The sequence below is a fragment of the Anolis sagrei genome, chromosome 3, assembly GCF_037176765.1.
Source record: "Anolis sagrei isolate rAnoSag1 chromosome 3, rAnoSag1.mat, whole genome shotgun sequence".
In the NCBI taxonomy this organism is placed as follows: domain Eukaryota; kingdom Metazoa; phylum Chordata; class Lepidosauria; order Squamata; family Dactyloidae; genus Anolis; species Anolis sagrei.
Window position 1 is genome coordinate 186,905,487 of NC_090023.1, and position 22,019 is coordinate 186,927,505.

Consider the following 22,019-nt stretch of genomic DNA (forward strand, 5'->3'; position numbering starts at 1 on the left):
TAGTCCTGCAGTCAGCCTCTAGTTGCTATTCAGTTCCCATCAACCTTGGGAGATTCTTAGTGGGAATTCATTAAATTATATGAGAAGGAGTTGATCTGCCCACTAGTTTTTTGTCATAGTGTGAGTGAGAAGCTTGATGCATGGGAAGGGCTATTTCTGAGCTTACACATTTTAAGGTTCAGCAATCATATCCAAATTTTAGGAGATTTACCTAGGATAAGGGAAAAAAGTGGTTAAATCTGTGGTGGTGGTGATGATGATGATGATAACAATAACGTTATTTCTAGACTGCCCTCTCTCCCTGGAGGGATAAAGGATGGTTTACACACAAAAAGGCAAACATTTAGTGCCTACAAAATGTGTACAAACACATCAAAATAACACAGAATAATAGATAGTAAAAATAATAAACTTTACAATGAAAGAATTCAGCAGCAAAATAAATATAAGACAGGAACAATCCACTGATACATAAATAACTAAAACATGAGTAAACATTACAGTATACACCCTAAAAGCAAATTAAAAACATTATATTAAAAATGGCTGGCACCTGTGCTTCATTTAAAATACATTATAGCAGATAGAAGATAGATAAGAAGTCAGGCTAGATGTATCACAATTTAATAAGTTCCTAACCAGTCTGCTCACTACATTCCCTTACAGTCCAATTTGAAATATCAGTATTTGCATCTTAGAAAGTCTTGGGTGTGCAGGGAAGCTAGCACTTTCTCTAAGAAAACACTTTCTAATTTAAACTGTGGATACAAGAGACTGGGTATAAGAAGGGACTGTGATCTCATATGGATTAAGGAAATTGGGAGAAGCTGTGAGTGCTTTAACAGTGAGACACAATGTTCATGTGCCTTGGTGGACCAGGGGGACAAACCAGGGGGACAATTTTTATACTTGAGATGTTAAATGTTCCTGACAAATATTATTTATGCATTAGAATTTAACCATTAGCACCTGCTTATGAGCAACAGAAGAAAAATTACATATGGAAAGATGTTCATGTATCTGACTAAAAGACAGATACATTAAACATTTCTATGTGGTTGTGTGTCTTGAAGTCATTTCCAATGTTGGATGATTCTAAAGTGAATCCTATCACAAGGTTTTCTTGGCAAAATTTGTTTAGAGGGATTCTCTTAGGATGAGAGACTGTCACTTGCCAAGGGTCACTCAATGGATTTCCATTGCCAAGTGGGACTTTGACCTCTGGTCTCCAAACTCATAGTTTAACAGTCAAACCAATAGACCGTCCTGTCCCAAAGAAAAACTGGAATAACGGGTAGAGGAAACAGGATTTTTGCACATAAAGGTTTTCGGATCATAATCGAAGCAGAATGTTAGTAAATGTAACAAATCAAAGGGTTAAGATTAAAGTGTCTTCTGGGAGTGTCCTAAAGTCATAATTTGTAGGATTAGTCTCAGATACCACCTGATATACGGTATAGTAGGCATCTTCCAAAGAGACTTGGAATGGCAACATTCAGCCAGAAGTGATACATTCTTTGTGATAGATAAGCATCTAATTTCATAGGGCAAAAGTTTGTGTAGTAGGTGGAGGTTGTTTTTATCAAATACAACAGATTGCATCTTAGCAGCCACTTAAGGGTGGTGTCTGTCCTTTCTAATACTCAGGCTCCAAGTGAGCAAATTTAATAAAGAAGTAGGTATCTATCCCTTGGGTTAACAAAGAATGGTGTGCTTCACCATGCTGTTAATGCTCCAGAATGAATGTAATACTATTTTAAGCTTTGAAAAATGTAGTTGTATGGTCAATTGCATACTTTTGAAAAAATATCAATTTTCTTTCATGTAGATTTGCCCAGTTTTTCTTATGTCCTCTGTTTGATGAAAGCTGCAAAGACCGAGAAGTGAATGCTGTTGATTCTGAGCACGAGAAGAATTTAATGAACGATGCTTGGAGGTTGTTTCAGCTAGAAAAGGCAACTGGAAATCCCAATCATCCCTTCAGCAAATTTGGCACAGGTTTGTAAAAGTGTGTGTATTAAACTTGGAAATATTGGACTCTCCAGGCATACAGTATGATACTGCATCTCATTCTTCTATATTAGTAGAAAAAGAAATTGTTTAATAAAATTTTCATAATATGCGGTGTGGAATTTGTTTTGATGATGCACCTTATATGGTTATAACCTCAGCTCTTAATTCACATTTAAAATCCAGTAGACTCACTGTAGGTCTTTGTGTAAAATACCCACAGTGAATGAAGTGTGTGTTAAACTTTTGAATTGATATAGTAATTAGGATGAGCTAAACTATTTTAAATAATTGACATGATTTAAGGCCATAAAAGCATAATGTGGCTCCTAAATACACTGGAACAACTGTATGGATACCTAATAATATTACAATTATTTTCTGAATACAGTTTTGCTCTTTAGAACCACTTAAAAAATAAGATGATTGACAAAATAAGAGATGTCCAGAGATAATACTGCACTAGCAGAGTGAATGAAGAAGTGAATTAGAATTAGGTGCCACCTACATCGTGTTGAGTTATTTCACAAATATAATGGGCCTGCTTTATCCATGGGTTCATGATCCCTAGATTAAACCTGCTGTGGATTCAAATACACACAATGCATTTGTGTGTATTTGTGTGTGGGGAACATGCCAACCACCTGTTTCTCCTCCATTTTTAATGAGGACCTGACCATGCACAAGAGGTCCTGCAGATACCAAGGGCTTCCTGTATATTAAAAAGTCTTCGAAAGAAAAGTCAGCTTTAGGAGTTAAAACGAAAAACAATAATCTCCTTGTGCTATCATCTAATACTTGCATTATTATCTAAGCAATACAGTCACTTCATTTTCTGAGATATGATGCAATAGTATTTTGTCTATTTATTTAATTATACCCTGCCTTTCCCCCATGGGAACTCAAGGCGAATAACACTCAGCTGTAAACAAGCTTAAAAGGTGCAATACAAAGGTTAAAAAACAATTAAATAACAGTGTGGTAAAAACAGAATTGAAATACAGTAAATACTCTAAAATGACCTTTAAAGCTCATATTCCCCCTAATCCAATATGTCAAGTGATACTGAAAGCCATTGAGAGAGAATCAGCAGAAGATATGAAGATTCTGAGAGAATAACAGTGGTCCCTTTCCATATTTTAATCCAGTGTACGTCACCCATGTGATTACATGGGTTGGATTGGACTGGATGGCCCACAAGGTCTCTTCCAACTCTATGATTCTATAACCACAATATACTTAGAACCAGTGACAACTGTTGCTTTGAAACAAACTGTGTAGAAGTAGGATTACAAACAATTGCAGCAGTCCAGCAGGACCACTGTAAATTGTGTGTGCACCCGAGGCATTTCTCCTCAGTCTCTCTTCACTACAGAAGTGGGTCCTCTGCTGAATTGATCGAGGAGGCAGTGTTTCAAGGCCAAAAACCACTCAGGTGTATTTTTAAACCATAAATATGAGCATGGGAACTAACAAATGATTAAGTGGATAAGAGTTAGTCTTCATTAAACTAGAGATTAACTAGATTATAGAATCATAGAGTTGGAAGAGACCACATGGGCCATCAAGTCCAACCCCCTGTCATGCAATAAAGCACAATCAAAGCACCCCGGGCAGATGGCCATCCAGTCTCTGATTAAAGGTCACCCTGAGTCCCCTTGGGGAGATGGGGCGGGTTATAAATTATTATTATTATTATTATTATTATTATTATTATTATTAAAAACCTCAAAAGGAGGAGCTTCCACTACACTCTGAGACAGAGAGTTCCACCGTTGAACAACTCTCACAGTCAGGAAGTTCTTCTTAATGTAATTTGTCTTACATATTAAATGGATTGTTCTTTTTATTTGTTGTGCTTTTTTTTTTGTTTTTATAAAGAACATAGCACTTCTAGCCCCCCTGCATTTTGTATAAGGTAGTATAGTGGTGGTTTGTGATTAAAATGTTTGGAGACTTGTCAAGTTGTGTGCTCTCAGTGATTGATTTGACAAGCTGTTGATTCTCAGCAATTGGCTCCTACTGATTTCTTATTTATCTGTAATGATTTTTTTAATATTGCTTCTCGGTGTTTATTGCTACTGCTTGTTAAAATAAGTTGATTATTTTGTATGTCCTTGTTCTTATTTTAAATACATTGTTTTCAACTCATTTAGTTTATGTTTCTTTGCCTTAAGCTTCCTCTCAGTAATACATTCTCTCAGCTCAGAATACTGAATTTTAGCTTCACTTTGCATAGCAGTAGCGTTTGAGTCAGCATGTTGGAAATAAAATTCTAGCCTCGAATTTTCTTTTCAATGACAACCAGAAAAGATTGTGGTTGAAACACTGATGAGACCAATTTTTAACTTCGAAAGATGAAATACTGTAGAGTAGTTCTCATTGCACTAATACGATAGCATTTAAAATTTCAGAGCTCTTCATTAGGTATATATAAAGCTATGTCTTGATCTAGACATAATGTTCTCAACCAGCATCACACTACATTCCAATATCTCTCTTCATCATTCATATGTTCATCTACTACTGACCTTAGCTTTAGGCAATACCTTTCCTCTCATTTCCTCCCACGGCCATCACTATCAGTAAAACTGAATCTCATCACCTCATCACCACACCAACAAGCTTTGCATTTCTGTTGCTCTTCACACATACAGTCTGTTCATTCATGTAAATGACTGTCCCTAGATACCTCACTACCTGGATTTGATGATGTAGACTGAGTCTGTGAATATTTATTCTACCAACCTCTTCCTCTCAGTCACAAACTTGTTACAGATTTTTGTGCATACCAAATATTCCTAGAGGGCTTTCTCAAATGTTTCATTTAAAAGAATAGAGCTTCCTTATAGAAACATAACTGGGAAACTATGATATGAGTGTTGTCACAGCACTCATGGTAGCAAAACACTTGTTGGTCCTTATTGGGAGCTCTTAAACCAGTTTTCTGTCACTATGAAGAATCTGTCATAACATACCAGGAGGTCTTCTCAGGAGAAGGAGGTGTTAAGCAGATTGCTCCTTTGTGCTCTAGCAATGAAGCATGACTAAATTTAGTCAAGAAATTTAGATCAGTAATGTTGAAAGTAATGTGAGATTCTGTTTTACTTTCCCCATATCACATTCCTTCAAATCTTTTGTGTTTTCTATACCTGCATGTAAATGACATAGCCTGCAAGATAGTGGGAGTACTCAAGGTTCACATATGAGGAGCACATTCAGAATTATATGTGTTGTTTTTATTCTGTGAAATGTCATATCATGAAGACAAGAATAAGATTTTGCAGAAAAATCTTTTTGAGGATTACTTGTGTACACAATTCAAGATTTCAAAAGGAATTCTAAGCTACTTGGACTAAACCAAAAAAGATCTTACTGAGGTTCTGAAATCTAGAAATAGGATAAACTTCTATGAACCAAAAGAAACATCTCATAAAACACAAAAATGGGAATGAATGTTCATCTGTTATAATCAATACAGATGTCCTTTTAATCCTCATTATGTGATCTGGTTGTGAAATGTGTGCAATTGTCTTGCTTGTGATTACAAGTATCAGCAATCTTTAAGAAACTGATTTCACGTTTATGTCTGTTTGTAACACATCTTTTATTTGACTTGTGTTACAGGAAACAAACTAACTTTGGAAACTAGACCAAATCAAGAAGGAATAGATGTAAGGCAAGAACTGCTGAAGTTTCATTCAACTTATTATTCATCAAATTTAATGGCTGTCTGTGTTCTAGGACGAGGTGAGATTGATAAACTTATGGGAGTTTATTTTATAATTATTTTAAAATTTGACACAGCATTGGAATACGTTATTATTTATTTCATGTCAAAAACATTGCATAAATAAGTATAAAACTGATAAAAAATAGAAGGAGCACAAGCAGCTAAATAAATTTTGACCAAAAACAGTGACTGCATTGTCTGTAACCTTAAACAATTTTTTCCACTGTGCATGAGGCAGGGCATAGTGGGCAAGCATACAGATGTGGAGTTGTTCTACTTCACAGCCGCACAAGGTAGAGGATTCTTCTAGGTAGTGCCATTTTGCCAGGTTGTCTTTTGATCTGCCCACTCCCACAGTAGTGTACAATGCCTGTGGATTTATTACGTTGATTCTAATCAAACCTGTTTCTTATTGTTGTCTTATGAGACTGTATGTTTCTGTGCAAAAATATTGATGTTGAATAATAGGATTTATATTTTTTAAATCCAGTCCACCTAAATACAATGTTTGTGCCTTTTATTTTAAGTATTTTGAAGAACTTTATTAGCCTAGTTTATAAAGTCAAAATCATTCCTACATTTCAGGATTCCAAACAGCAAAGGTGATTATAGTGCTCTTCTTTATTGATCTGAAATAGATCACAGAAGCTATCTTTCTTTGCTTTGTGCACACAGCTTCCTTCATCCCTCTTTACCCTGGCTCATTTTGTAGGTTTCAGTGTTGCATATCTTAGATGAGGGCACAAAAAACCAGGGATAGGATTGGAGGAGGAATTCGGATGTGGGTAAGAAGGAGAAAGGAATATACAGTCTCCTCATAAACTCTTACATTTAGGTTAGGCTTTGATGTTTGCCTCTGCCAGCACTCACATTTGCACATGTGAATTGATAAGATGATTTTAATATTCTGTAACAGGACTCTATGTGGGCTGGAGGTTTGTGCTGAGAGTGAAAAAATTTGTGCCTCTGAAATTTTGGCACTAGGAAAATGTCATTTCTTATATAAAATATAGTTTGCAACCCCTTTAAAGGTATATTGATATTTACAAGGATAAATAAGTGCTTAACAAAACCTAGTTGGGCATTCTTTTAATGAGCATCAGTCCCCTAACACCCCCTCAATCTCCATATATTCCCTGCTCTCCAGTCTAGACCCAATATTTATCTATTTATTTACGACATTTATAGCCCGCCTTTCTCAACCATATGGCGACTCAAGGCGGGTTACATATTGGCACGATTCAGTGCTATGCATTCATAAAAGTGTGATTAAAAACAGTCAACATAACAATATAAAAACCATTAAAACATAGAGTCACCAATGTCATCTTGTTAGGGTTAGGGATATATTTCATATATCTTCGGAGCATATATATTGTAGGCAGAATACACTGTAATATGCACTGCAAAAAAATCCAGAATTGCATAATTATAAGGATAGAACTTTTATTTTTGAAGCATGCACATTAAACTGCATTAATTTTTGGTTGTGTACCCTATATATTTATTTATATGTTTAGAAATTTTAGTCAAAAAATGCATAGTCAGTGTCAGTGCTGTATCTTATGATACTCTGAGGCAGTACTGGTGCTTTCCCCTGTCTGCAGAATGATCCTCGACTTATCCACGGGTCATATCAAAATCCATAATTTTGCCCCAAACCCTGCTCTCAATTTATACATGAAGTGTACTTAAATTTAGTATATGTAGTCGCTTTTCTTAAACTCTGTTAAATGAGCTTTGTTTAATAGAAAGAGTAAAGCAAATTGAGCGAACATCATGACTATAAGCAACTTTTCTTTTTACATATAGAATCTCTAGATGAGCTAACCAATTTGATAGTAAAACTATTTTCTGAAGTAGAGAACAAAAACGTTCCATTACCTGAATTCCCTGAACATCCTTTCCAGCAGGAACATCTCCGGGTATGTTTGAAACGTTATGGTAACTTTTTATTTGGATCTGACTCTTCATTGGACTCTTGGTTTAATCTTAAATTGCGTTTTTTAAATTTCACAGCAACTGTACAAAGTGGTACCTATTAAAGATATTAGAAATCTTTACGTCACATTTCCAATACCAGACCTTCAGAAGTACTATAAATCTAACCCTGGCCATTATCTTGGGCATCTTATTGGGCATGAAGGTCCAGGAAGTCTTTTATCAGAACTGAAATCTAAAGGTAAGATTTGAAATAAATTGATATCTAAGCATTATGCATAGATTTGACATAAGTTCTTCTACAATGACAGTGGATATTTTTGGAAGATTTATGTGGAAAGGAAGATAGCCCAAAGCAGAACTAGACTACCAAGAGAAGAATATCTGAAAGGTTAAAGTCAAAGGAAAACCTAAGAGGGGAGTGGAGTTCACAGAGTGAGGAGTTGAAGGAAAGAATGTGACAGGATGTAGGAAAAGAGGGTTTGTGATCAGACTGGATGACAGAGGGAGAACCTACACATAAGCAAAACAAGAATTGGAAAGAGAGAAAAGGGTTAGAATGTGGCTCCAATTGCAGTGAGATGCAGAAAATACCGTATATACTCGAGTATAAGCCGACCCGAATATAAACCGAGGCACCCAATTTTACCACCAAAAAATGGGAAAACTTATTGACTCGAATATAAGTCGAGGGTGGGAAATGCAGCAACTACTGGTAATACAACATAAATATAGATACCAATAAAATTACATTAATTGAGGAAACAGTAGGTTAAATGTTTTTCAATGTTTACATAAAACTGTAATTTAAAATAAGACTGACCAACTTTGATTAAACCATTATTTTAACCTTTTTCAGTGTCAATGTGCTTACGTATTCTTCCAATAATAATAAAGTAAAATAATAAATGTAATAATAATAATAATAAATAGAGTAAAAATTGTAATAAAATAATAGAGTAAAATAATGCAAATGTAATAATACCAATAATAGAGGAAAATAATAAATGTAAAAAATAGTAATAGCAGAGTAAAATAATAAATAACTTTGACTCGAGTATAAGCTGAGGGCAGCTTTTTCAGCCTAAAAAGGGGGCTGAAAAACTAAACTTATACTTGAGTATATACAGTATATCTGCTGTTATCTAGCCATGTGGAAAGCTCTTTAGGAGGCTCCAGAGTAGAGGTTTATGAAATAGGGCCTGATGCAAAGGAAATAATATGGAAAGTGTCCCAGAGGCTAAGACAATGGGGAATTTGAAACTGTACAGCCATCTTCCTATCTAAACTGTGTAATCTCATGATCTGAAGCAATGAAGTGTGAGCCTGCATTGTATAGTTACAATGCTTGATAATTGATAATTGCCATAGTTCTGTTCTGTGGAATCCTGGGATTTGTATCCTGGGTATTTGTTCAACAATTTTCTGTTAAGAGTGTTCAATAGGATGGAGTCATGACAGTTAAAATGAAACTGAGCTCTTGCAAATCTGTAATGTAAATACTCTCTAGGTTGGTATAGCCTTCTGGTGATATACTTTATGATATAAAGTAGCCTCCTGTGAGGCCAGAACTAATAGAGACTTTTCTCCTTGTGCCTTCTTTAAGGGAAGTATGTTACTTATCTACAAACAAGCGTGTATTTTGTAGTTGCATAACAACTTTGGAACACTGTGTAAAAGAGGTGTTATTAGCACTTTTTATTTTTAACCCCATTTAGGTAGTAGCATTGCCTCTACTTGCTTTGTGGTTTTATAATATTATCTTTCTGTTTGATCAGTTGTTGTGATTTACTATTATTATATTAAAGTGTCATGACTTTGTGTGCAACCCTAAAATCCATCTGATGGGATGTTATTTGAAAATATTTTAGGTAATTAAAATAAAACTACATGTCTGTAGTTATTCTCTTCTTTAACAAGTTTTCATAGTGTTAGAACTCTGGTTTGTTAATCAATGGTTTATCTGTTAATCACTGACTCATTGTATACCTAAAGAAGTACTCCTTGCCCTTAGAGCTATGATGCAAGGGCAGTTCTCTTTTCTGATTATATATATTGCTTAGTCTTTGCTGCATGGAGTCACATGATGGATCATTATATTGTTAGGTTGCTAGTTTTCAGATTTTGACAGCTCATCATCCGATTAGCTTTGCATGCCAAACCATACTTGATAACTTGAAACCACCCATAGCAGTCTTTGTATTCCCTTCTGTCAAACTAAGCTGTTGCAGTTACAGCTTCTTTGCTCAGTGCTTTTTTACTGGGTCCACAGGGCTTTCCTGGCAGCACATAGCCACAGATCTCTGTGGCTTAGAAGCAGCTCTGCCTGTCAGATGGGATCGAGGAAAGAGGCCAAAAGTGAACCAGTGTGGCATAGTGGTATGACACTACCTCTCTGGAGACCAGGGTTTAAGTCTCCACACCCTTTTGGAAACCTGTTGGATTACTCTGGGCAAGTCATGCTCTCAGTCTCAAAGGAAGGCAATAGCAAACCCCTCTGAACAAGTCTAGCCAAATAGACCCCATGTTAGGTCTGAACTGATGTGAAGATAATGCCTGCAAAAGTCAAATCTGGAATAGCTATAATACAAGGCAAGCCATTTCTGAATTTTGGAAGGAGGTGGCCTGGTTTATTCATTTTTGAATAAACCTTATGTGAGGCTTATCTCTATCAAAATAAATATCTAAGTATTCATAAATGCTGAAAGAAGATAGAACTGCACCTCTTTCCATTTAAATATTTTACGCTGCAGAATTACAATGTGAACTATAGTAATTTTATTCTGAGACTTCTCTGAGTTGTGCAGTAAAATTCTGTGGATACTTAGAGATAAATCACATGTTCAGTAGCTTACATCTAGGTATGTATGACAGGATTTGTCTAAAATGCTGCTAAAGGTTATGTAAAAATATAAAAGAGGATGTGAGGTCATCTACCTAAAAATAGTGACATAACTTTGCATGGTTATCTTCTCTTCCAAATGAACTCTACTTATGGTGATACAGAGAAACAAAGAGATGTTTTTTCCTCTTAAAGTTTAATTGTCTTTCCTTATGTATCAAGAAAGAGAAGGAACAGAAAAGAACTGTAGGAATGCATCATCTTGTGACACTCGTGTGATAACTGATCACATGAAATGTTATTAGCAAAGAAGAGCATGTGTTGAAGAGAAGATACTGAGCTCCAAAGTGCCCTCAAGTTACAAACAAGATTGGTTCTGTAGGTTTGCTCTGAAGTTGAGTTTGTATGTAAGTCAGAACAGATACATTTTTAAAGTATTACTCCAGCCAAACGTGTGTGTGTATATACATACACACACACATATACATACATATGCATGTGCACACACACACATGCATGCTTTGGATTGCATAGGAAAGGGTTAACAACCAGGGCTTCATTTTGCTGTCTGTGCCCTTGTTCAGAAGATTTTAACCCACTTTCTGTTCCTGTGATCATTGGATTTTGAAAAAAAAATGGCTTGTTGTGGAAACAAGGATTGATGATAAAGCTTTGCTTGAGATGCGTTTTCCCTTGAGAACTCTTTCAGGAGTGGATTTTCCTGCAGAGGGGAAGATTTCTCTCACTTCCTGTTGTCTCACCCACTTTCTTTGAATAGTTTATAAATCAGATGTTTGTAACTTGGGGACTACCTGTATGTGCAAATCTGTACCATTTTAGCCCATAGTGTTGGAGGAAGCAACCTTTTCAAGCCTTCTTTATATGATGTTTGTCTGTTTTATAATGTGTCATTTTATAACATGAAGTATATGTCTTATGTATAGTTTACAGTTACCTCATCTCTATATACCTAAAGCAGTGGGAGAGGCTGCAGGTCACGTGACTGACTCAGTGACATTCAAACAGGATGTCTGTTAGGGAATGTCGGTTGAGGAATGACTTTTTTGTAAATGAGCTTGAGTATAAAAGTCTGACAGAGTGCAGAAGCTCCTGTTAGGAAGTTAGAAACTATTGAGACTTGTGTTTTATTTGAAAGTAAACTCTTATTAAAGAGAGCTGTATAAAGTAACATAGTTTATGAAGGAACTGTTAAAAATTATAAGTTCAAGATACAAACTCTCTGAAACATTCCTGAGGTTTTAAACCCTTGACAAGAAATGTGCTTTTATCTTTAAATACATGAAGTTATCAGTAAACAGAACTTGTTATATTTAAAAGAAGTCTGCTTGTATCATTGTCTACCGAAAGCATGAAACAGAAACAAAATATCTACATGCCCAGCGATAATCTATTACCTAATAAACTCTGGTGACCCGATTAGGTTGTAGTCCTACAGTTCATGATCTATACCTTGTTTGTCAGTGATCCTAACAAGTCATGATCCATTATCCCCAATGCATTGATGCCACATTAACATGGTTCCATTAATTAATTTCTAATTTTCACTAAAACATTATATAGTAGTAGTAATAATAATAACAACTTTATTTATATTCCACCCTCTCTCCCTTGGGGGGACTCAGGGCGGATTCCAACATACAAAAAAGCAAACATTCAATGCCTCAATAAAACAAGCAAGTACCGACATAGTAATTCCGAAATAACCCCACATATAAAAACAACATTAGAACCTAACAACAATAAATTAAAGAACACATGATCACACAAAAATTATATAGTGACATAAAATATGAACATATTTATTTATTTATTTATTACGGTGCTTGTATACCGCCGTTTCTCAGCCTAAATTGGCGACTCAACGCGGTTTACAACAGTACAACAAACAACAATATTCAATTTAAAACCATAAAAACAACATACACAATAAACAATATTGGCCCGTCGATAATAATCCAATGCATCTCTTAACTAAAATCATACATAAAACATCCACATTGATTTACAGAAGCCAACTAAAATAAAATAAATTCACTCCAGCTTTTGTATATTTAATAGGTAATTTGTATTTATTTATTTATTTACTTTACTTTACTTTACTTGTATACCACAGTTTCTCAGCCTAACAGGCGACTCAACGCGTTTTACAACAAAGGTACAACAGTCAACAATATACAATTTAAAACCATAAAAGCATAATACACAATATTGACACAACAATAACAACCCAATGCATCTCATGACTAAAATCGTGATCCAGTTTCGTCGTCCATATTACCATTCCTGTAATCATTGTATTTTTCTGTGTTGCAGATTAAAAACTATGTGTAAATGCTATAGTTTACCAGTACTCAAGAAGGAAAATTCCCCAACATCATCTTGATTTTTTTCAATTTTTCTTTAGAGTTTTACTTGCACAAGCAAATCTTGCAACTTTCCATTCTGGTAGTTCCACGTGTATTATTTATTTATTTCCAACATTTCTATCCCGCCCTTCTCAACTCCCGAGGGGGGACGGGACTCAGGGCGGCTTACACTGGCAGCAATTCGATGCCAAAAGATAATACAAATATAAACAAATATAACAACAGTTTAAAACCATAAATAAAACATTAAGTTAAAACACATTAAAAACAGTGTACCCTTTTGTCTGCATCATATGTTATCAAAGACTCGAAATTGCTCTTTGCAGACATTTATGAAGACATGCACACACATTATTCTAAGTATCCAATTCAATTACTCCTCTCGCAAGCATGGGGCATTGCTTCATTACTCTAGCCCTTGTACTGCCTCCTTAGATTATCAGCCCCTAAATATCCAGTTATTCAAATTTTCTACTTTGAAAAAATAATAAGAAATGTTTATATGATTTCCAGGTTATGCAATAGTAATAATACAATCAGAAACTTATCCCAAGGATAAAAATGCTCAAGTAGCCTAGTCCAGAGGTTTCTTGTATACTCAGGGCGTCCCTTGGACTTGACCATAGTCGGGCTATACAGGCATGCATTTTTGTAATAGGAAAGAAGTACTGAAGCAGATTAGTCCAATTCAGTAGTCTTCCCTGAACTCCTCACTATTTTCTGTGAGTACCTGATGTGTGAATTAGCAAGCTGTAATTACTGTTTGAACTAGAAGCAGAAACTATTTTAAACCAGGCCTAAAACTCAAAATAAGTGGGACATGGGAGCTACTTGTAAAAGGAGGGTCATTTGAACAGAAACTGTACATCTGTGATATATTCTGTATTGAAACCTGTTGTTTAGCATATTCTTATGCTTAATTGCTGCCTTCATTTATTCTCAATCTGTAAACTCCATCTATTTCCTTCATAATAATATTTTATAGTATAAAGCAAAACCACATAGATTTGTCCTTAGAATGTGTGTACACAAATAACAAGCTTGTGAAAATAAAAGTCAGGTGTTGTACCTAAATGTTGAATGCACCTTATTCCACAGGCTGGGTAAATACATTGGTTGGAGGTCAAAAAGAAGGTGCTAGAGGCTTCATGTTTTTCATCATTAATGTTGATCTTACCGAAGAAGGACTTTGTAAGTCAAGCTCTTTTTTTCTGTTTTGTTTAGTTTTGTTTAAAAGACCTTAATCTAAATGTGATACTCAAAGGAGGCATTTTTGTGTTTAGAATGAGAAATAATTTGTAGAAAATCCATTCTAGATAAAAAGCCCATACTGAACTAGTGTGTTGAAGATGAATATCTTCAGAGAAATTTGCTTTTGTAGTCTTGCTTTGGAGGTAAGGTTATTTTTAAACGTTCTCTCTGGAGATTGTGGGTCAAGCAACCCAGTTGGTGGCTGTCCTGTAGACTTGATAAATATTCTCCTTCTTCTGAATCCTCCTGACATTCGCTCACAATAGTTCCTGGCACATTTTATTCTGCTGAAAGTAGCGGAAATCCACCTGCCGTTTGCCACTGTTTTCTTAATTGATCAGCAGTTCCTCATTCTGATGGTCTTAAGTAATTGATCTACAACCTGCCATCTCTAAGATTCTTTTTATAGCAGAGAGATTAGTTGATGACTTTTTTTTCATGTCAGAAGCGACTTGAGAAACTCCAAGTCACTTCTGGTATGAGAGAACTGGCTGTCTGCAGGGACGTTGCCCAGGGGACACCTGGATATTTTACCATTCCGTGGGAGGCTTCTCTCATGTCCCTTCATGGGAAGCTGGAGCCGACAAACAGGAGCTCACTCTATCTCACGGATTCAAACCGCCAACCTTCAGGTCAGCAGTTCAGTTGGCACAAGAGTTCAACCCATTGCGCCACTGAGGCTCCTTTATGGTATTTGCTTCCTAGACTGCACATTTATTCTTTTATGAATGTTTGCATATGAATTTGTTCTGCAGTTTTCATATGAACGTATCTGATGTATGTGACACATTTTTCAAGAATGCTTGTACTTTTAGGGTGCATCTACACTGAAAAATTAATGTAGTTTGACACCAAACTACCAATCTCATGATCCCATAATACTGAGCCTTGACAGTTAAAGTGGTGTCAAACTGCATACATTCTACACTGTAGATGCACCCTTAGTTTCTACTAGTTTACCCTCCATCAAAAAATGCGTTGCTTTTTTGAGTTATAAGGGCCAAATAAGATATGATAGTGAAGAGGTCTTTTCCATTCACTATCATATCTTGGCCCTAAGACTTGTGTTTTCCATAATATCAGCTACATAAGGGTTTTTAAAATCAGTATTTCTTAAGCTATCTTATGTAGTAGAGCAGTGGTTCTCAACCTTCCTAATGCCGCAACCCCTTAATACAGTTCCTCATGTTGTGGTAACCCCCAATCGTAAAATTATTTTTGTTGCTACTTCACAATTGTAATTTTGCTACTGCTATTAATTGTAATGCAAATATCTGATATGTAGAATGTATTTTCATTCACTGGACCAAATTTGGCACAAATACCTGATACACCCAACTTTGTATACTGGTGGGGGGGGGGGACCCCTAAGTTGAGAAACACTGTGATAGAGTAACATATCAGTTAGGATAGTACAGAAGAAGTAAAAGTCATAAATCACTTTCCCAGTTTCTAGTTACATAGGATTAGTGACTCATTGTTTTTACTTCTCACACAGGAGATACTCATGCCAGATTCTTGCATCATTTGTTTTGGCCCCAAGACTTGTGTTTCCCTAAGACATTGCTCATGTAAGCAATCTTCCTTTCTTTCTTTTAGTACACGTGGAAGATATCATTTTGCACATGTTTCAGTATATACAAAAGCTGCGTACAGAAGGACCTCAAGAATGGGTTTTTCAAGAATGCAAGGTATGATCTTTTTACACAAGTATTGGCTGCTTAGTCTGTTGCATTCAAAACAATATCTTAAAAAACTTAGTAGTATTGTGGTAATCTTAGCGCTTTAATAGTTACCCACATTGAATCTTTTAATATTGAAATTATACATATAGGGTTTTTTTTAATACAAATTATACATTATACAGTAATTTGCTAACACCTTAAATTTATCATAATAGTTACAGAGCACACCATTTTATCAGAAATGTAACAGTAAAGTCTTTAGGCTTCTTTCTGATTACTTCAGTCTTGCACAATACTATCTTAGTTCTTTTCATTAATCTTTCTCTTGTTCCTTGCTGTCAACATCTACCTCATTATTTTCATTGCCACATATTCTTAAATTAGGATGGCATGGAGACACACCAAGAAGTATAATCTCTTAGGAATAACCATATCGTAATTTTAAGTCAAGGATGGAAGAATGAGTAGGTTTTATTTATTTATTTATTTATTTACGACATTTATATGCCGTCCTTCTCACCCCAAAGGGGACTCAGAGCGGCTTACAAGGTATATATTACATACAATATATTATATTATTAGCATAATACAATATCAGCATTAAACATTGCTATATTGCACCATACCATTAGTTACATTTAACATAAATATATAATTATAATATATTATTATTATTATTGCATTACATTATAATATTATAAATATTATATATATACATATTATATTATATTATATTATTAGAATAGCACAGGAGACAAGGTGGAACTGTCCCCTGGCCCCCTCTCTCTTCACTCTGGCCCAGAGCGACACTTGGTGCTGGGAGGAGGGGTGTCCAGCTGATAACATATCCAGGAGACAAGATGGAACTATGCACTGTCATTTCTGGTCCTCTGTCCACCATATGCAGGAGAAAACCTTGTGTATTCTAGCCAACACAAGAATAGGAGCATCTTATATGCTTAAACACCTTAAACTACATCTTGAACTCATTAAGATGTAATATGTGAGTTAGGGTTGTTATTGTCACACACTAGGTCAGGAACACCTTTACACTCATCATCAAACAGATTCTAGTAGTTGCTATCTACAGAAGTTTATTTACAAAAGACCAATACAAAAGCACGGGGGGGGGGGGGGAGGCATTTCCCAAAAGGCAGTAGAAAGATGTGCTATAAAATAGCAATAGTCCAGAATTCAAAGATCAATAGTCCAAAATGGTAATGTCCATGAAAATCTAAGATACTCATATACAGGAAATCAAAGAGCAAGGTATATGAAAACCAATATAATAAGGTCATGAAAATCCAAGGAGGTTAAGCATAGTCAATAATCCATAGCATTAAAACAAGAATTTAAGCAAGCAAGGCAAAAATCCATATAGAAACATAGACAAACTTGAGAGCTGGTCATGAGCGTGAAGTTAAAGCGATGGAAGCAGCAGCTAAATTAAGCTCAAACCTGACCGAACAAACATGAGTCCCATTTTTTTCTGCACCTGTTTTTCAAGGACTGTAAGAACTGTTTCTCACACATTCTTTCTGACCTTCTCCTTAACATTTCTTTGGCCCTCTCTGCCTGAAGACTTAATCTCTTATCATGAAATAACTCCCTTCTTGGGAAGGCCAAAGAAATTGATTTCAAGAGAAGCATCATCTGTTTCGTCTGCAGCTGTTGGCCCCGGCCTGACTCTGTGGTCTATGGCTTGTATTTCTCTCTGTGGTTCAGCTTGAGGAACAGACACAGTGAGAGTGAAAATCTCAGTGAAAATATTGTGCTCTGAATCAGAACCCCCAGAATCCCCAACATTTCCAGCATCTTACTGCTGAGCCCCAACAGTATTATATGTTAATGAACTAATACGTGAAATAATTTTGCTTAACACATGTTAAGAACTGTTGTAATCCCTTAAAAGTACTATCTTCTTTTAGTTGAGACTGATTTAATTGTTAGACTTAAAACAGATTCTGAGGATTATATCTTCTTCTTTTTTGTTTTGGGTGGTCAGAAACTTTGCTTACATACCCTTTGTTTACTTTTCATTATATTTAATTAAATACGTTTTCTGTATACCCCATCTTGATCCTATTGAATGCAACCAATCAAATGTTTTGTTTGCTGTGTTCTGTAACTTCTTTGTAGTAGCTTAATTGTAACATTTACATTTATCCAATGTTCTTATTCGCAAACCAAATTAAATTTATATCTTACAATCCATTCTGTAAAGCTACTAATCTGATAAATCTGTATGATAGAAAGAATATCTGTTGTATTTGCTTTCTATTTTTAGGACCTAAATGCTGTCGCCTTCAGGTTTAAAGATAAGGAAAGACCCCGAGGTTATACATCAAAACTTGCAGGGATGCTGCATGTAAGTGATAAGTTTTTATTTTGAGCTGTCTATGAGATTTCGTATATGATATCAGATTGCATTTAATAGTAGATTATTTGTTAATGCTTACAAAAGCATTACAATGCATGTGTGCTTACAACGCATTACACTTGGTCTCTGTATCTATAGATTCTGTAATCACTGATTCAACCAGCCCCAAAAACAAACCTTGATTTTATAGTTTTATAAAAGGAACATAATTGTATTATGCCACTCCACTGTATATAATAGAACTTGAGGATCCATGGAGTTTGGTATCCATTGTGTGAGTATGGGTGTGTTCTGGAACCAAACTCCAGCAAATAAGAAGGATCCACTGTATTTTAATTATTGAGCTTTCCTGTATCAAACTTAACAGGAACTGGAGACCAAAAACATTTTCGTACTCAGCCTTAGTTTTATTAAATTATATATTTTAATGTTTTCATGTTTGGAAATTAGTATCTGAACATCTAGAGCCGGGGTGGCCCTCAAGATGAGAATGAATGTGTAATACATTTAGAACTTGTAATCATCCAGATGTAATACACCACTACTTCAAGTAGCTCTTAGTGTTGACCTATTGGCTGATGCTGATGAAAACCCGTGTTTTACAATGTATGGAGAACCCTAGATTTCTAGTTCTGCTCTAGAGATAGTTTATTAATTATTATTAAAGTCTCATGTAGACATAACAGAACATAATAAAATAGAATAACTTTATTGTCATTATTCTATAGCACATCGAAATTAAATGCCTTCCCCAGCACACACCCATCCCTCCACACGCCAACAACCACCACACAGCCCCCAATGTCACATCAATGCAAAACCATGGAGTTCAACATAGCCACAGCTCTAGGATAAGAGCTTATCTCAGTCTGTTGGTTCTTGTCAAGAAGGTGCGCCCTTCTCTTGATCCCACCTCCATCTCAAGCTCGGTTGGTGGGAACAAGAGAAAAGGCCTTCTCGATGGCTGCCCCACAACTCTGGAACTCCCTGCCCAGGGAAGCTAGAGTGCCTCCCTCCCTGCTGTCCTTCCGGTGGAAGGCTACAACCTTTTTATTTAGGCAGGCTTTTAAGATGAAGGTGTTTAAGATCATCAAGGGCTACTGTGATCGTGTGTTGTGATTTTATATGCTTTATGGTTTTAACCTGGATTGTTTTAATACTAATGTTGTTTAGTAATGTTTTAATATTTGTATATTCTAAGCTGTATTGAAATGTTTTTAGTTGTGAGCTGCTTTGAGTCTGGATATAGAGAGATAAAGCGGAATATAAATGAAAATAATAATAATAATAATAATAATAATAATAATAATAATATTCCTGTACTGTCTGCCAGATGGTAATAATTAGAAAAAGAATGTGGCAGGTCGGATAGATCCCCAAGAATGCCCTGAGCTTTCTCAAGGCTGCGGGACCTGTAAAGTTCTTCCAATGAGGGTAGAACCAATGATTCTCTGTGCAGAAGTGGTGACTCTTTGGAGTGCCTTCCTGTCTGCCACTGTGGAGTTACCAAGCCACACACAAGTGTAGTTGGTTAGGATAATCTCTATAGCACAGCGGTAGAAAGTCACCAACAGTTTTTCATTCAGCTGTTGGTTCCTTAGAAGTCTCAAGTAGTACATTCTCTGCTGGGCCCTCTTAACCAATGCTGCTATACGAGTGCCTCAGGTCAGATCCCCCTTAACAGTGACACCCAGAAACTTAAAACTGGCCACCCGCTCCACTTGGTTTCCATTTGTGACCAAGGGCTGGATTTCTGTTCTGTTCTTTCTTTAGTCCACTTTAAGATCCTTGGTCTTATTGATGTTAAGAACCAGATTATTGTCTCTGCACCACAAAGACAGCCGTTCCACTTTGCAAATTGGCTTTGGCATTCCCATCTGCCCCCTTCCTTTTTCCAGACTGAATTATTAAATGCTTGTTTATTTTGTATCTTTAGAGAAAGTGGATAATTTATCTAAGAATCCTGTAACAATGACTGAAACCAGGTTTATTGAGTTGCTTCTCTGTTATGTTTACTGAATGATTGCTTTTTCACTACAAAAATATCCTCCAGGGGTCAGCATTTACTGCTTTTTATCTTCTACTCTTATTTTAGCATACTTTAAGTGATGGTCTTTGTTCTGAACCATTTATAGCATACCAAAATGACAACAATTGCCTTCCACACAATCTTAGTGACTGTATTATTATCTGTCTTAGTATTCTGCAGAAAACCTGTGATTTTTAAAAATGTCTTTAGACTAAAAGGATGAAATTTCATTTATTTTAGTATTATCCCATTGAAGAAGTTCTTGCAGCTGAATATTTACTTGAAGAATTTAGGCCTGATCTAATAGAAATGGTATTGGATAAACTGAGACCTGAAAATGTCCGGTAAGCCTCATTGCCACATCTATGTGTAAATTACAGCAATAGAAATGTAAGCACATGCTGCTTAATACTGTGTTAGTCGATCAAAACTGCTTCAAATAAAAAACAACAAAGGCTACTGAATACAGAGCTGTTTGAAAAACTATAGAAATACACTTTTTTCCAAACAAAAATACCTTTGTCTGTGGGGAGACAAGGGCAGAGAATATTTTGAGTTAATATTTGCTTTTTTCAACTTCCTTTGGGTGGGAAGTTAATTGTAGGCCACAGGCCTTTTTGTGGCCTCTATCACTCTGGATCTCTCCCTCTTCCTGGCTCTTTCCGTTGTTCATTGTTATAAAATATTTATTTTCTGCCCAAGTTGATTTTCTTCCTCTTTTATCATGGTTGGCATTCCCTGTCCCAGACAAACCCTTGCAAAAAATGTAAAAAACAAAGGTAGTTGCCTCGTCATTCCTGGTTCTGATTTTCCCCTTATTTTTAAAGCATTTTTTTGTTTTGCCATTTTGGGCCTGGAGTAGATTGTAGGTGCTGAAGTGAAACTGATTTCCACCATTGTCGCAGTTGTCCATCTCTCAGTTGGTTATTAAACTGAATTGTTATTTGTTTGAGTTTTTCATCCAGTTTTCATGGATTTTATCAAAGTTTTACATCCTGTCACTGTCTCTTTTGGATGGTTAACCTCTGACTGTAGACAAGGATAATTGCTTTAATTTGGGCTTTTGATCTTGATTTCATGAGTACAATTTGCTGCTTTGGGAATCTGAAAGAGCTGAGATTAGGTACTAAATAAAAAAACTGTAGGAAAGGCTTAAAAAGGAAAGCTGGAAGTATACCTTTTTGGCAGTTGATCCTAGATTATAGACTGGATTATTTCAATCGAACCCAAAATTAGTTATGAGGGAAATATGGATATTTTAAATGCTCATATTGAAAGAAGGGAGGGTTATTATAGAGGCAATTTTTGCCTCAATGTAAATGGATACCATATTTATATTGAGACAAATATGATTTGTCTCTATGACTCACACAGTAGGCTCACTCTGCAGCTGTATATAGACTTTCTCAGGGCCCTTCCACACTGCCCTTTATCCCAGGATCTGATCCCAGATTATCTGCATTAAACTGGAATATATGAGTCCCCACTGCCAAATAACCTGGGATACACAGATAATCTAGGATCAGAACCTGGGATTTAGGGGCAGCATGGAAGGGCCCACATAAACATCTGGAATTCATGTTTTGGAGATAACCCCATCTGTCTCTCACACATACAGCTGTATGCTGATCCTTCCTACTCTTTACCTCGGTTTTCTTCCATCCACTGCAGTGGCTGCATAGAAAAGAGTCTATTTGAGCAAGCGTCTGTCTCATTGTTTATTAGTGTGGTTATTTTTAGAAGGAGATTGAAGCATTGTCG

General features: G+C 35.9%; 1 protein-coding gene across 4 annotated transcripts in view; it reads left to right on the forward strand.

Annotated features, from left to right (window-relative positions):
* Positions 1-22,019, forward strand: part of IDE (insulin degrading enzyme) — an 85,082-nt gene that overhangs the window by 20,676 nt on the left and 42,387 nt on the right. For all 4 annotated transcript variants that reach the window (XM_067465743.1, XM_060768710.2, XM_060768708.2 and 1 more), the window contains exons 4-11: positions 1,829-1,998; positions 5,638-5,760; positions 7,556-7,668; positions 7,763-7,925; positions 14,012-14,104; positions 15,764-15,855; positions 18,137-18,217; positions 20,499-20,602. In XM_067465743.1, the coding sequence (XP_067321844.1) occupies positions 1,829-1,998; positions 5,638-5,760; positions 7,556-7,668; positions 7,763-7,925; positions 14,012-14,104; positions 15,764-15,855; positions 18,137-18,217; positions 20,499-20,602 (939 nt within the window). The remainder of the gene's footprint in view (positions 1-1,828; positions 1,999-5,637; positions 5,761-7,555; positions 7,669-7,762; positions 7,926-14,011; positions 14,105-15,763; positions 15,856-18,136; positions 18,218-20,498; positions 20,603-22,019) is intronic.